This window comes from Lynx canadensis, chromosome A2 (genome assembly GCF_007474595.2).
Source record: "Lynx canadensis isolate LIC74 chromosome A2, mLynCan4.pri.v2, whole genome shotgun sequence".
Taxonomy (NCBI): Eukaryota; Metazoa; Chordata; class Mammalia; order Carnivora; family Felidae; genus Lynx; species Lynx canadensis.
The window spans coordinates 35,526,219-35,542,812 of NC_044304.2; the positions used below are offsets into that span (position 1 = coordinate 35,526,219).

A 16,594-nucleotide genomic window follows, 5' to 3' on the forward strand; every position below is an offset into this window, starting at 1 on the left:
TCAGGGACTAGCATTGCTGGGGGAGCCACCATCTAAAACCAAGGGGTGGGCAAACTCTGACCCAGACATCCTATCTGCTTTATACTGCCAATGAGCTCAGCATGGCCTTTACCTTTCTAAATGGCTAGAAAAACTCAAAAGGAGAATATTTTGTGACCCATAAATATTGCACAAAACCCAAGTTTCAGTTTCTATAAATAAAATTTTTTTGGCATACAGCCACACTCACTGGCGTAAGTATTGTTCGTGGCTACTTGCCTGATAAAATAACAGAGTTTGGTAGGTGCCACAGAGATCAGGTAGCCTACAAAACCAAAAATATTTACTATCTGGACCTTTATAGAAAAAGCGTGCCGACCCCTGACCTAAAATATTTTGGGTTGGGGACACCTGGGTGGCTCAGCCGGTTAAGCCTCGGACTCTTGGTTTCACCTCAGGTCATGATGTCACAGTTTGTGAGTTAAAGCCCCAGGTCGGGCTCTGTGCTGATGGTGCAGAGCCCCCTTGGGCATCTTTCTCCCTCTCTCTCTGCCCCGCCCCCTCTCGTGGTGCTTCTGTCTCTCTCAAAATAAATAAATAAACTTAAACTAAAAATAATCTATTTCTGGGGGCGCCTCGGTAGCTCAGTCTGTTAAGCGTCCGACATCGGCTCAGGTCATGATCTCACGGTTCGTGAGTTCGAGCCCCACCTCGGGCTCCATGCCGACAGCTCGGAGCCTGGAGCCTGCTTCGGATTCTGTGTCTCCCTCTCTCTCTGCCCCTCGCCTGCTTGCATTCTGTCTCTCTCCATCTCTCTCTCTCAAAAATAAAATAAAACATTAAAAAAATTTTTTTTATATTTCTGGTTATCACACCAGCAAGAAGAAAGCCTTGGTGAGTCTTGCATAGGGAATTAAAAACTCATCACGGTAGTGATAAGTCACTTTCGTTAATACAGAAATAGTCACATGGCCCCACTTCCCACAAGGCAACTAAGAACTACGCATAAGTCCAGGAGGAAGAGAGCCAGAGAGAGTCATTTAGCACTCCTGCTGGCTGCCAGGGCTAAAACTAATAACAGCAAGAATATTAATAGGAGGAAATTGCATTTTTCTTATACTTCAGGCACTGATCCAAGTGTTTTGCCAGTGTTTACTCGCTTCATAGCACTTCACAACAACTTCATCCTGAAAGTACTGTTGTCTTCCCCATTTTACAGATGATAAAACTAAGAATGAAAAGCTTAAGTGATATTCCTGAGGTAAATACAGTTAATCAAGGGGGAAGGCAGTATTTCAACCCAGTCAACAGAGCTCCAGAATCCCATCCAAACACTGGACTCTTACCATCGTACCATGTGCAAACCCCTGGGACTCACAGAAGTGCCAGCCCTTGGTACGGTAGAGACCACTCCCCGACAAAACCCTTAATTGTAAAGTTCAGTAGATGCAAAATGCTACTTTTTATTTTTGTGGGACAGATTTCCATAACGCCCGATAATTCAGGTAGGATTGTGTGTTGGAGATTCATGTGGTTTTCCTCCAGATACTGAAGGAGGAACTTGTAGTTTAAAATCGCTTTCTGACTCAGCAGGGGGACCCCCTGGTGGGCATCAGACCCTCAAGTAAGATCACTTCTTTCAGAGGAGAGTATTTTACAGCCACTTTCTTCCTGGATTAACTCAAGGTGTATCTGTCTTCCTGTCTTTGCTTCTCGGCCATCTCAGGAATGTTGTCGCACCAGCATTTTTGTTGTTAGCGTTGTGTAGCTTGTGGAAGACATGTCAAAGAATACAGTCATGGCTTTGAGGTGATAGATTTGGAGTCATTCTCTTGCCTGCTTTATTTTGTTGAGTATACTTTCATGTTTTCCTAATGGAGTTTATGTATAATTACCACCCGTGTTCCTATTAACATCCATTATACTTACCGGTGAAGGATAATGGAAGAATCTCATTTTAAGAGAATAAAACAAGTGTATAACTGTTGTTGGACTTCCATCTCAGAGAGTATTCCTATCTGTATACCATTAAATAAATGCCGGGAAGAAACCCAAATAGAAAGATGAATAAAGACATAGGAGCAGATAAGATTCAATATAGACAACATATCAGACCACCCACCATTGACAGGACATTCTGGAGCCTGCAAGGCAAATTCTTCCATTTTTCACCCTTTCAGAATTCTCTTCCTTTATCAAAATTCTTGTGAGAAGTAACTGCCTCTAGTGTTGTCTTTAAAACTGGGTTTCGTATTTTTATGTTTGCCATAAGAATAATGTTAGCTTTTATTTATAGTATGCTTACTGAGTGCTGTTTGGTATTATTAATACACAATTTCTAATTCTCCTAATATCCTGTAGAGTTGGGCATTTTCTTTATGAAGGACCAGAAGTTAGAGATTACGATTTGTTCCTAGTTATCCAGCTAGTAACCCATATTGCGTTATTTGAAATATTTAAATATTAATGTATTCAACCTTTAAGGTCAGTGTTTCACGTAATTTTAGGGGAATTATTATAATATTATAATCAGAGGAGTTGCTCATGTAAAATGAGTTTGCCTGTCTGTTTGCTAAAAATTGTTGCCCTATCATTCCCAGCCTGGAAGGCTAGCAATAGAGAAGAAAACCTGGTAACCTACCACCTAGCTGGACTGGTGATTTTGGTTTAGGCAAAGGACTTGGGGGGATCCAAGTGGGATTTAGATGAAGAAAGTCGTACCTTATAGGGGACCAGTGGACATAGCTACTCCTCTAATCCTCATTCCCTTTTAACCCTTGCCTTCATCAAAATAGTGGAGAGGCACCAGCGTGGCTCATTCAGTTAAGCATCTGACTCTTGACTTTGGCTCAGGTCATGATCTCACAGTTCATGAGTTCAACCCCATCTTGTGCTCTGCACTGACAGTTCAGAACCTGCTTAGGATTCTTTCTCACTCTCTCTACCCCTCCCCTGCTCACTCGCTCTCTTGAAATGAGTAAATAAACTTAAAAAATAGCAGAACACAACTTATTTATTTTACATCCTCTGACATCCAAACCACTACTGGGGTTTGCCCTCTCTAATGCTATCCAAGGCATCCCTGCTGGAAAAAGAGTAAAAGTTGTGTAGTATTTAAAGAACGCTAAAGACTGAAAGGTGTTCTTCTTATAAGCTCATTGGTACATCTTTGGGTAAAATTTGTTTCCATGTTGTTAGAGAAGTTCTTAAAAATAATTTTTGCAGTAGAGTTTCATCATATCCTATGTGTAAGCCATTTTCTTCCTTAAAAAAAATAAATAAAGGAGAAATCTTGGGGGTGGGTGATAAGTGCATTGTAGTATTTCATTACTTTTAGCAATCTTGTTTTAGGGGAATAGCGGGGTCTAAATGTTTCCCAGTGGCCCTGACTGGGAGTAGGGATACAGGTGTGAGGAATGGTCCATGTTAGTGAAATGAAGGGTCACATTTTTTCCCAGTAATAATCCTGATTCCAATAGTATTATTAAGAGCAGAATGCCTTTCAGAGCTTACTCCTAATGACGTATTATTATAGCTGCCTATACTTATTTAATTCTTATACTCTCTCATAGTCCTTGGAACAACTCTATGAAATTAATGCTATTATTATCCACATTTTATAGACAAGAACCTTGAGGCATAGCATGCAAAATGATCTGAAGCAGCAGATCCAGGACTTGAATTTTGGCAGCCTAGCTCTAGAATCTGCGATCTTATTCATTATGCTATATTGCCTCAAACAGGGCTTCCCAGCCCAGAATTTGTTCTTTTTTCTTCCATTCATCTGTCTTCTTTGTACCCCAGAGCCCTAGGAGGGAGGAGATGGTAATTTGTTTAATCTGAAGCATAAACAAATCAAGCAGCCATTTTGCCCTCCTCGACCAAAACATGCTTAAGGATCCATTAGTGTCTCTCTTGTCAGTGATTTACAGACGAAGACACTTGGAGCTTCCTTCCAGTCTACTGGGTCAATAAAGCATTTTTAACAGAGTCTTAAATATGCATTTCTGACAGCCACTACCATACATTCCAGGAGAGCTATTTATAAGGTCTTGATCAAGAAGCCCTATAAAAGTGAATCTCAGAAAAATCTGTGCTTTTTCTCCTACGTAACATCTTTTAAAGAAAGGAACCATTTGCAATGAAATGAAAATGGAAGGATCTGAGTAATTATGTCTGTGTTAACATTCCTTGCTATGTTTTATTCATTTCCTCCAGAAGTTGCCCTCAACTATAAGCAGATATATCCTGGCTTAACTCTTAATGAGGACTAAAGTTTTCTTACAGTTATTATTATTTTTTAAAGTCTGTGTGTTTATTTTGAGAGACAGGGAGAGAGAGACGAGAGAGTGTGTGCATACATGCAAGCAGGGGCGGGAGCAGAGAGGGAGAGGGGGAGAATCCCAAGCAGGCTCCACACTGTCAGCACAGAGCCTGATGCAAGGCTTCATCCCACAAACTATGAGATCATGACCTGAGCCGAAATCAAGAGTCAGATGCTTAACCGACTGAGCCACCCGGGTGCCTCTCTTATGATTACTCTTAATTGCGATTTCATTTTCCAGTCATTTTGCTTAGAATAATAAAAAGCTTGTCTTTTGTACGTTTTTGGCACTACCCCAAACCAAAGTTCCAAGTAGATTTTTCTAGAAGGTATATTAGGTCATTTCTTTGCAAAAATTACATCTATCACTCAAGTTTGTTTTCTTAAAAGATCTCATAGTGAATATTCAAATAGGAATAGGTCCCCCAGAGATGATTAATTTATATTAGTCTTTCTTCTTTTCCCTTCTTTTATTTCCTCTTTTTTTACTTTCTCTCTCCCCCTCACTTTTTTCCTTCCTTCCTTTGTTCCCTCCCTCTCTCTTTACTCCCTTCTTTTCTTCCTCCCTCCATTTTTTTTCCTTCTTTCCTTCCTTCCTTCCTTCCTTCCTCCATTCCCTTCTTCCTTCCTTCATCATTCAATCATTTAGCAAAAGTGATACTATTATTCTAGGCACTAAGGATAAAGAAGTAAACAAGATGTGGTCCCAGCCACGTGGATGGAGTATCTAGCCCAACAGGATAGACACATAGTGAACCAAACATTTTTATTGGGAGATACACTGCAAAGGAGAATTTAGGCTTGCTAAGAGATCATACCATGGGGATCCAAAGCTAGGCTTTGGGGAAGAGATTTATTCAACAAATGTTTACAGACCAAACCTGAACCAGATTCTAAGGCAAGTACTAGGGATAGAGTGATAAAAAAGAAAAATTGCTACCCTCACCCTTTATAGGAAAAGGAAGACATTGTTTGAAAATGCCAAAATAATACTTTGTGATTATTATTGTGGGAGAATTATGTAAGGTTATAGAATCATATAGCAGGGGAATCTAACTCACTGTATGGTTCAAGGATACTTAAAGATGATCCTAATGATGAGTATGGGGGGCAAAAAAAAAAGAATAAAATAAAAATATAGTACAGGGTTTAGACTTACAGTCTCTCTCTTTTTATTTTTAAGATTATTTTCTTCTCTTGTAACTTTGTACTGTCCCCTAGCATTTCCTTTCCCAGAAAACCCAGTGTCGTGATAATTTTGAATTACTTGGCTATGCTTAGTCATTGACATTAAGCCATCAACACCAAAATATACTAGTGAATGTCAAATTGCCTGGCAGATGAAAAGGATTAGACATAGCATTTTCCCATAAGTGCCCATTCTTAAGTGGCTGACCCAGTTTGTAGCCCAGAGCAATCCAGTTGCTTGGTATGAGCACTGTTAGATGACCATTCCGGGAGCAAACCCTGTTTTATGATGGCAGCCTTCAAGTTTTTAGCCATCTGCTTGCCAGTCATTTCTAACCTCATCATCCCTTTCATTCTTGACATATAATTGTCATCAGTGGGGACTCTTTTTAAGAGAAATGTTACCCTTAGCAATTCATCTTCTTTGTGTTTCCTCACATGTGCAGGGGAAGACAGTGATGTATTGAGCTGGGAAGGAGGGATCATTGCTAGGAGCATATTGGGCTTGGCATTTTTTTCAACTTCTCCAGCTCAGAGAGAGTTGCTGCTGCCAGAAATAATCTTGAAATGCTGTCTTTCCCCCCCGTTTTTGGATATTAGCAACTTTCTCTTCCTGTTAAAAATAGGTTTTGATAATGTACTCAGAGGTCTGACAAACACAAGAGAAAAAGCAGGAGAGAAAGTGGAGAGCTGACCCATAGAGCTTCCCTACAGGGGGCTGCCATTGCCACTGGGGTGAAATGGACAAATGGAGTGAGAAGCAAGGCTCCCATTTAGAAAATTTGTGGGAGAGGAAGAACTGAGCAATAGATGTTCATCTAACACACTTAACATTTTGGATTGACCCATGTGAGCCGGGTAATTACTGCATTTACCTTCTAATCTAAAAGAACTAGGAGGCCCCTTATGAAGTACAATTTAGGATATGAGGCTAATTTCTTTTTTTAATTTTTTTAAAGTTTATTTGTTTATTTGAGAGAGAGAGAGTTGGGAGAGGGAGAGGGAGAGAGAGAGAATACCAAGCAGGCTCTGCACTGCCAGCACAGAGCCAGCCCTATGTGGAGCTCAAACTCATGAACTATGAGTTCATGACCTGAGCCAAAACCAAGAGTCAGACAGTTAACTGACTGAGCCACCCAGGCAAACCAAGGCTAATTTCTTATATTGTATCTTAGATGTTTTCCCATGGACAAAGTCAAGTGATGATACAAGTAATAATCTGGAAATTTCTGAATAGTACAGAAAACCTTCCTACTGTTCTTTGTGCCCCATTCTTTGCTATTAGCTAATAGGTTACCTCATTGTCTTATGTGCTAGATCTACAGAATGCTGGGTGAAATCCAAGTAAAAAGCCATTTTCCAGATAATCCATAAGCAAAAAAAAAGGGGGGGAAGTTCAATTTATGGAGCACTTAAATGAATGCTGTGAGCAGCGATAGATCATTTTGAAATCATTTTGACTTGGACTGAGATGGAATTTATGAATGGATTGGCATTGGCACCAAAGAAAAGTCTGAAAGACATTTACATGATAAATATTATCATTATGAGTTTGCAATAACCTTGGCAGTTAGGTTTGAAGGGACAGTTAACTAGATAATCTTTAAATCGCAGATAAAATAGATTTAAAGAGACCATTTTCTAGTTTCCGGAAAGGGTTATGACAAATCTTACTCTTCCTTTTCATCATCAGGGACAAACCTGAAGAATATTTTGGTTTGCAGTCCCCTTGTTCAAGCAGCCAGCTTGATAGAAAAATTCTATCCCTATGGTTATAAGAGAAGTTCAGAATTTTATTTCATTTCACAGGATTTGATCAGCTTCTCATTGTGTCTTGGGTAGACCAAAGTAAATGTGGGTTCCTTGTATAGCCAAGAAGTAAAAAACACATAGAAATTGGGAGGGGGAAGTTGATCTTACAATCTTACTATACACTACTACACCAAAGGCATCCAAGCTTCTCAAGAAACAGTAAGTTACATATTATTTGGCTGTGTAAAAATTCATGACCGGCTCATACTAATCATTCATTTTGTTCTATCACCCATCTGTCCATCCATCCAATAATATTTATCATTTGATATTAGCTTTAGAGGGCTGATCATCAGCTAAACAAAGTTGTTTCCACTTTTTCCTTTGCAGAAGCATTCCTTTAAGGAATGGATTCTTGGGGTGCCTGGGTGGCTCAGTCGATTGTCCAATTTCAGCTCAGGTCATGATCCCAGGCTCATGGGATCTACTCCCGTGTCAGGCTCCATGGTGTGCGTGGAGCCTGCTTAAGATTCTCTCTCTCTTTCTCTTTCGCCCTCCTCTGCCCCTCTCCCCCTACCCCATCTCAAATTTAAAAAATAGATTCTTGTACTCAATGTCAAAAACAACTAGAGGTGCTTCTCGTTGTCTCCAGTAGAAGTGAACCCTCTTAAGTAATTCATAGAGCCCCTAAAAGCATAACTTAAAAACTTACAAGCAAAAGACTAGAGATACAAGTGAGCCTTTTCCTGTCAAAGATCTAATATTTTTATTTTGTCAACCCAAGTCATGGGACCAGGGTTTCATGGTCTGGATAGATTAACTTGCTCTGGTTGGCTGTGGCCAGGTCAGTCACAAATATAAAACTTTGGAGTCAGGAGATTTGGGTATGACAGGTCCAATAAGATTTTCTGAATTTTAGGGTCCTGTGGGCTCCAGAACCTGGTTGCATATTCCACATTGGCTTACCTAAGCAGTCAGTGTAAAATGAAGCTATAGTTCAAGCTGTCAAGATCAGGTGAGCCTGTTATTTAGAGTAACACCTCTCTGGCTTCCTGTGTGCAAATCCATCATCCATGAGCCTGCGGAAGACGTGGTCTGGGGTCACTGACTTTATACACAAGGTTTTAATGCAAATGGAGCACTTGTCAATCCCCAGTCTCTGAGTTCTCCTCCCCTTTGCACAGAAATGTCAGCATGTATGCCCGAGTGGGGCTAGCGAAAGAGCACTGCATATGGGGTCAGAAGATCTGGGCTCTGGTCCACACGCAGCCAGATAATAGTTATCTGGGTAGTTAAAACGTGGGCTACTTTTTTAGCTGCTCTTGATCTCAGTTGTGTCCCCTGTAAAATGGGGGTAATCATAACCTCATTGGGCTCTAATAAACATATAGGAAATGGAAGATTTATAATGTGTCTATCATGGTGTCAGGAAAATAGTAAGTACTCAAGAAATGGTTAACTCATATATTCCTATAGTTATCACCTCTACTTATGTGGCTGTGCCATTTGCCTGGTCTAAATCTGCCTCCTCACTAGAAAATCAGCATAACAATAGTTCTATTTCTATCTGTGAACTACTTTGCAAGTAAATTGAAATATGCACTTAAATGTTTAAGAAGTAGACAATAAGGGTCCTTGTCCTTGAGGATATTATATTCTGAGGGGGCTGGGGGGCATATAGACAATAAGGTAAATAAATAAACTACTTACAGCAATTGAAAGTTACAAATAGTCTGGAGGTGATGAAGATAAGGACATGGAGCAAAATAAAGGAGATAATGAACGCTTTCTAAGAGAATTCTGATTTAAATAGGGTAGTCCAGTGAAACTCTGAAAAAAATGACATTTGAGAAAAGATGTGGAGAGAGTAAGGAAGGGAAGGCCCAATAGATTTGCTAAAAGAGTGTCCCAGGTGGGGCATAGTTCAACTTGTCAAGAAGAAGAGAAGGTGCTTCTTAGAGCAGTGCCTCCCTGAGTTTAGAGTAACCCTCAAGAGGGACCACACCTACCATTTGGAGGCAATAGCTTGCAAGACCAGTGTCCCTAGAGCAGAGAGATGGAGGGAAGGATAGGAGCAGATGAGGTCAGAATATAATTCGAGGAGGAAGCGTGAGTTGGATACTTAACCTTGATAAGCTTCCTAAACGTAGTTTCAGACTTCCTTTTGCAAGAACTTCCAAAGAATGACAGCTTGTGACAGGATGCAAAAAAGCACTTTTGGGGTCCAGCAGGCCCAAATCATGCTTGGGTAATTTGGGACATGTTATTCAACCTCTCCAAGTCTCAGTTTTTCATCTCTAAAATAGGGAAAAAATCTTTTATAGTTGCTGCAAGGTTTGTCAGTAATGTGGGTAAAGTGCTGAGGACAGTGCCCAGCATCCATCCAATCGGAATCCAGTCAATGTCAATGAGCACTTAGCTGGTGCAGAACTGTTCCTTTGGCTCGTCTACAAGAGTGTTGGGAGAGACTGGTTTTGGGCCTCCAGTGGCCACCTCCCTGTCCACATTATTTAATTCAGGGCAACAATCTGAATTGTTGATGATTTGGCATGTCTGTCTCTACCTTAACTGTAAATCAAATGAGAGTCAAGATCTATCCTAGAAGCTTTTCTATGGCTTGTGCTATTTTTATTCATAAATGTTGCTCTAGTCTTCCATTAAAACCAAGTGGTGACTTAAACATTGGTGGTATTTTCATAAAGTGTAGAACCAGCTATTACTGAATTGACTGAGGGTACTTACAACTGACAATTACAAGTTAAAGCAACCTAATTGCCCTTATCTGGGTGAAAGAATGTAATGTGTGATTAGCCCTATTGTTTCATTAACTCTCATCCCAATGAAGGGCTTGTGGTGACAGTGAGATACTCTTCCCATGATCCAAGTTCAAACCCCCTTATTTCCTGCTCAGAATTTTGTATTGGCCTTATGTTTCTTCTGCTTTGCTACCTTGCACTTCTCCAATTCCTCCCTAACACAGCAGCCAGGATGGTCAGTCACTCTTGAACAATATCTAGATCCTTTCAGTTCTTGGCTTCAAAATCCCCGTTTGTGCCTTGTTCGAACAGAATCACACTGAATACTCTTTCTGGAGAGGGAAGATCTCTCCAGTTTAATCCTATGTCAGGTCCTTAGTTCATCTACTCTAAAATATTTTTTTAATGCCCCGACCAGCTCCTTAGAGAAATGACTAGTTACAGGACTGGGCGGGAAATATACAAGATGAACCTGAGGCATCTTGTAGAGTCAGAAAGTAAGAAAGTGTTCAAAAAAAAAAAAAAAAAAGGTGAAGGGCAAGCAACATGGGGAGACAGAACACAACAACCAACTGAAGGGACTCACAGTGGCCAAAACTGGAGCATTCTGAGCAAGAAAATAAATAATGTAGTGTTGGGTTATAACCCAGTGTGTAAAATAAACATCTTTGAATCCATACTGATATGAATGATTAAGTAAATAGATGAAAAAGAAGAGACAAATCTGTCATGCACAATTCCCAGTAATCTTAGTAGATGCCTCAACCTCACAGAGGTGGAGCCTGACTCTCTACTCCCTAAGTGTGGGCTGTACATAGTGACTTCCTTCCAAAGAGGACAGTATGGAAAGGCAAGGAGGAGAGTGATGTTATCTGGAGGGAATCTGACCAGCCCTGCCTTAGCCAGGTGATCAAGGTCAACATCAAGAGTGGTAAGTCATGCTGATAGTATGTGCCCTTTACCTCTGTGGTCTTCCTCCAGAAACACATAACCTCAGTGTAATCATAAAAAAAAAAGAATCAGATAAATCCCATCTGAGAGACATTTTCCAAAATACCTGAGCAACACTTCTCAAAGCTATTAAAGTCCTCAAAAAGGAAGGACTGTCTGAAACTATGATAGAGAACTATCATAACCAAGAGAAGCCTAAGGAGCTATGACAACTGAATGTAATGTGGCATCTTGGAATGCACCCTGGAACAGAAAAGGACATTAGGTAAAAACTAAGAAAATATGAATATAGCATAGACTTTAATTAATAATAATGTATCACTGTTGGTTCATTAATTGTAACAAATACAGCATACTAATATACGATGTTAGCATTAGCAGAATAGAAATAGGAAATAATAGGGTGTGGCATATGGGAACTGGCAGTATTATCCCAACAAATTTTCTATAAACCTAAGACAATTCTATATTAATTAAAACGTGGTTCTAAAAAAAAGGCTGTGACCTTTCACATTGGTGAAATGCTTTCCCTTCATCATAGCCTGCTGAAGTTCTCCCTTTCAACTCACAACTTAAGAAGCCTTTCAATAATTTGGCTGAGTGAAATAAGTCAGTCAGAGAAGGACAGGTACCATATGCTTTCACTCATATGTGGATCTTGAGAAATTTAACAGAAGACCATGGGGTAAGGGAAGGGGAAAAAAATAGTTACAAACAGAGAGGGAGGGAGGCAAACCATAAGAGACTCTTAAATACAGAGAACAAACTGAGGGTTGATAGGGGGTTGGGGGAGAGGGGGAAAATGGGTGATGGGCGTTAAGGAGGGCACTTGTTGGGATAAGTACTGGATGTTGTATGGAATCGATGAACCATGGGAATCTACCCCAAAAACCAAGAGCACACTTTACACATTGTCTGTTAGCCAATTGGACAACAAATTATCTTTAAAAAATAAAATAAATAAATAAGTAAATATTTTGATACTCAAAAAAAAAAAAAAAGAAGCCTTTCGAATTCTTCAAAAACAAATGGGTCTCCCCTTTGGCCTATATCCACAGAAATTGCTACTTGTCTTATGGTGTTAATTTTAGGTAATGAACTTCCTTCTTCATTCATTCAACCAACAATTATAGTGTACCTACAGCGCTTGTTGACAGTAAGGCTAACCTGGGCCCTGGCCAAGCTTTCAAATTGCCTGCAGTCACAGACGCGTGGTTACAGTTGTGTGAGGCAATGTGTAGGGTGCTAAGAGAATGAGCAGTGGCAGCAGTGAGGACGCTTTCTTAAAGGAACTGACCTTTGCATTTAGTTCAGAGAAGAGTTCATGAGTGAACACATTTGAGTTGTGGGTGGAGGGTGGAAGGATAGGGAGTAGGAGGAAGTATTCTAGGACACACCATCTTTGCACAGTCACTGAGGCAGAAAGGAGGAGGAAATTGCCAAGGAAATATAATATAAATGTGACCTGATATAGTCATAGGTAGCATATATGGACATTCGGCCGTGTGTCAGGCTCAGTGCTCACCCCTCTACGTGTGTTATCTTGGTGTGCACTCATGCAACCCTTTGAGGCAGGTGTTACTATTTTTACCATTTTACAGATGAAGAAACTGAAGCACACAGTAAGAGGCAGAGCTGAGATGCAGACGAAAACTGGCTGGCTCAAAAGCCCGAGCTCTTCCTGCCATTGAGAGGAGGTAGAATTAGTTTGACTTGAACCAGAGATCCTTTTGCTTCTTTCCTATTAAACCAGGGTTTATCAACCTGGGCCCTCTTGACATTTTGAGAAAGATAGTTCTTTGGTGTGGGATCTACCCTGTGCATTGTGAGTTGTTTAACAGCATCCATGGCCTTCACCTGCTGGATGTCTGTAGCACCTACCCTCCACCAGCGATGACAAATAAAACGCCTTCAGACTTCACTAAATATCACTGGTGGAGAGGGCAAATAGCAAAATCACCCCATCCCCAGCCCTGCCTTGAGAATCATTACATTATTTTGTGGGTTCTCAGGGTAGGATGGGGCCATGTCTTAAGTCTTTCCTGATTTCTGTCTTACTTCCCTCCTCTCCTTCTCTCCAGTGTTTCCTAAGTGCCCCCTGTGTATGGGCTGAACCCATGTCCCTAAAAATTTATCACACAGTGACTTGTATATAGTGGTTGCTTAACACATACTTGCTGAATTTATGCCAACTGGATCCTAAATGTTACGGGTCCATTCTTGTCAAATAAAAAACATTCTTCGTAACATAAAACTTGATACTGGGGAAGTTAATTTCTGGTTTCTGGGTACTTGGAGTATCTTTAGTGTCCCTGTAGAGCTATCCTACAGGCTGGCAAGACCCACCTGAATGCTCACCAACATTTAGACAGACCCAGCAGTGCACCTGTTAAGAACCTAGTGGAGAGTGACATACATTAGGTTGCCAATAAATGTTGAATGCATGGCTGACCTGTAACAATTAAGTGAAGCCATATGCCTAGCTCTGTAATTTGAGATGCCATTTAAAGCACATACCTATTTTCTCCAGCAATTCTTTCTATCATTTTTTGGATGAGATCTGGATTTGGGAAATGACTCCCCAACTAGATTTTCTATTCAGCCCCCTTGAGAGTAGGCGGGCATTGGGCGGGAGAGCTAATTTCTGGGCAGTTATCCTGCCACCGCTGGTTCTGTATCACTGGAGTGTCAGTTGCTTGTCATTAAGCGGGAGCTCAGAGAATTCTAAATGGAAAGATAACATAGGATTGAGCTCCCAAAATATAATGCATTTAAATCAGATAGACTATTTTGTGTTAGCGCCAGGCATTCCCTGGTTCACCGCTTCTCAGTATATACAGCCCGGAATCGTTGCCTCTTGAGCACTATTCATTGGTGGTCTTTGGTGCATTTGAAGTATAGGGCTGTACTACCTGTCTTCTGCAGGACTGCACGTACCTACTATAGAATCTTGTATACATGTGTGTATCGATGTTACAGAGAGAGGGTGAGAGAGAATCCCACAATAATTATACTTCCTGGAAACTTTTTCTGTAATTTCTCTTACTCTCCCCAACCCCTCCACGTGTACCCCCACAGGCTTTAATGGCCCCTGATTTATTTCTAATCAGTGTCCCTCTTCTTTCTGTCTTGCCAGAAGGAGGGACATGTGAAGTGATAGCTGCACACAGATGTTGTAATAAGAATCGAATCGAGGAGCGGTCACAAACAGTAAAGTGTTCCTGTCTGCCTGGAAAAGTGGCTGGAACGACAAGAAACAGACCTTCCTGCGTCGATGGTAAGTGGCCAGTTTTACATCTATCCTTAGGTGTTTATGGAGGTGTTCACTGCGCATAATAAATATTTTTTGTTTCATCTACGGTTCAGGATAACGAACAAGGTGCATCCAAAGAGTTAGACGGCTGTACAAATGCCCGTCCTCAGCAGACTTTGAATTCTTGTTTCTCTGGCTGTGGAATTGTCACATAGCTCTATTTTAATGTTTTCTTAGAGATTAAGGTACAGTAATTTTTCAAGTCAAGAAATTGGAGGGTCCCATTCATTTGGGAAGTAATGTTAGATGAGGTTATACATAATGATGATGGTGACGATAGTACTAAAGATAACAATACCTAACATTTACTCAATGCAAATATAACGAGCATTTACTATATGCCAGGCACTGCTCTGGGTTTATCACATGCATTCGTGAACAAATAGAGATGCTTTGAATGCTTACGATATGCCAAGCAGTGTCTTAAACACTTACCATGCATTATCTTATTTACACCTCCCAACGATCCTATAGTAGTTCCCTACTGCTGTGTAACAAATTAGCCCCTCAAACTTAGCAGCTTTAAACAGCAAACATTACCTCACAAGTTCTGTGGGTCAGGAATTCAACTGAGCTGTGTGTGACTGGCTCAGGGCATTTCATGTAGTTGCAGTCAAGATCTAAAGGCTTGACTGCTTCTGGAGGAAGGTTTTAAGATGGCTCACTCACAAGACTGTTGGCATGTGGACTCACTTCCTTGCTGTGTGGTCCTCTGCAGAGGAGCTCAGTGTCTCACAACATGGCAACTGGCTTCCTCCAGAGTGAGTAATCCAAGAGAACAATATAGAAGCCACAGTAACGTTCTCTTTCATAATCTGACCTCAGAAGTTACCCTTCATTGTTTCTACAATATCATATTGGTTAGTGAAGTCATCTCCATTCAGTGTGGGAGTGAACTATCAGGACTTGAAGGCCAGAAGACTGGGATCATTGAGACAGATACATTTTTCCTCCCATTTCAGACATTAAGAAACAGAGGCTTAGAAGGGTTATGTAATGTTCCATTGGTCCCATGGCTGACAAGTTGTAGCTTGACTGACTCTTAAGCCTAGAGTAACTAACTGTAATACCAAGTCTTGGCCACCGTCTTTAAAACAACTTTGTATGTCCTAATAGTTGAGCCAAGGCTCACAAGGAACACAAATATCTCTCCCCATCTTTATCTTTCATAATTTTAGAGCCAAGTGTGAGGTGATGTTCAAATTCTTCAGTAAGAAAATCAGGACTCAGAGAAGTGAGTCACCTGCTCAGGGTCACACAACAGCAATTAGACCCTGAATCTCTTGGCTTAGGATCCCTGGTTGTACCTCTAGAATGTAGACAGAGCAGGACACCTTCTAGACTGACTTGTGTTATTTATTTTCATTATTATGTGGTTAGAAAGAGAAACAAACTCAAACTACACCAAGTAAAGTTGTTTTTAAGAAAATAGAAGAATCCTGGGGAGCCCAGTTATAGGAAACCTCATGGGATTCAATTCATAAATCCTTCAAGTGGAAGCCATCTTGTTTTCTTTGTTCATGGGACACACATTTTTCTGATCTCTGTTCTCCTCATTTTTCTCCGTGTGAACTGGTTCCCTCTTCCAAGATTTTAGCTTTTGAACCCCCATAGCTTAGGAGATGGCGTCAAGTTCTTATTTCCATGGTGCCAACTCTGATCTCATGGGGATCACAATACAGCCCAAAAATATTTGACTCAGTTCCTGTGTTTTAAATGTGTTCTCCAAAAAGACAAAACATACCTGGCTCAGCCTGGGTCACGTGTCAACCTTTGCCCAATCAGCCATAGCCAGAGAGCCGTACATGTGGCACGTACAGCTGCCCATCATGTACCAAGCTTTCCTTTTTTCTTTTTTCCAAAGGATGTGGAGAAGCCAAGTTTGGAAATATACTATGATCAGTAAGTTCTCAATTAAGGCATTTTCAGTGGTCATTTGGCACTATTTGGAGACATTTTTTGGCCTAGACATCTGTTGCAATTATGGGGGTACTATTCACATCTGATGGGTAGAAGCCAGGGATGCTGTGAAACATCTTACAGTGCACAGGCCAGCGCCCACAGCAAAGTATTATCAAGCCCCGGACGTCAATGGAGCTGAGGTTGAAAACCTGCGCTATGATTATTTACTTCTTGTAGATCGCAGTCAACACGGCAAGGTACCTCCAGTGCAGGAAAGGCAAGCGGCTAGACTAGAAATGCTGCTTTTCTTACTTGCAGGAGGAAACTCTTGGCCCTTGAAGCCAATAAATATTGTAAAACCGTGATAGTTTCTCACATTGTCTGCCAAAGAAAAAAACATCGAGTCTGTTCGCTATAAATCTCCATTTT

The 16,594-nt window shown here is 40.8% G+C and overlaps 1 protein-coding gene across 2 annotated transcripts in view; it reads left to right on the forward strand.

Moving 5' to 3' along the window:
* TAFA1 (TAFA chemokine like family member 1) overlaps nt 1–16,594 on the forward strand; it is a 514,644-nt gene that overhangs the window by 375,139 nt on the left and 122,911 nt on the right. For both annotated transcript variants that reach the window (XM_030307199.1, XM_030307200.1), the window contains one exon: nt 14,087–14,227. In XM_030307199.1, the coding sequence (XP_030163059.1) occupies nt 14,087–14,227 (141 nt within the window). The remainder of the gene's footprint in view (nt 1–14,086; nt 14,228–16,594) is intronic.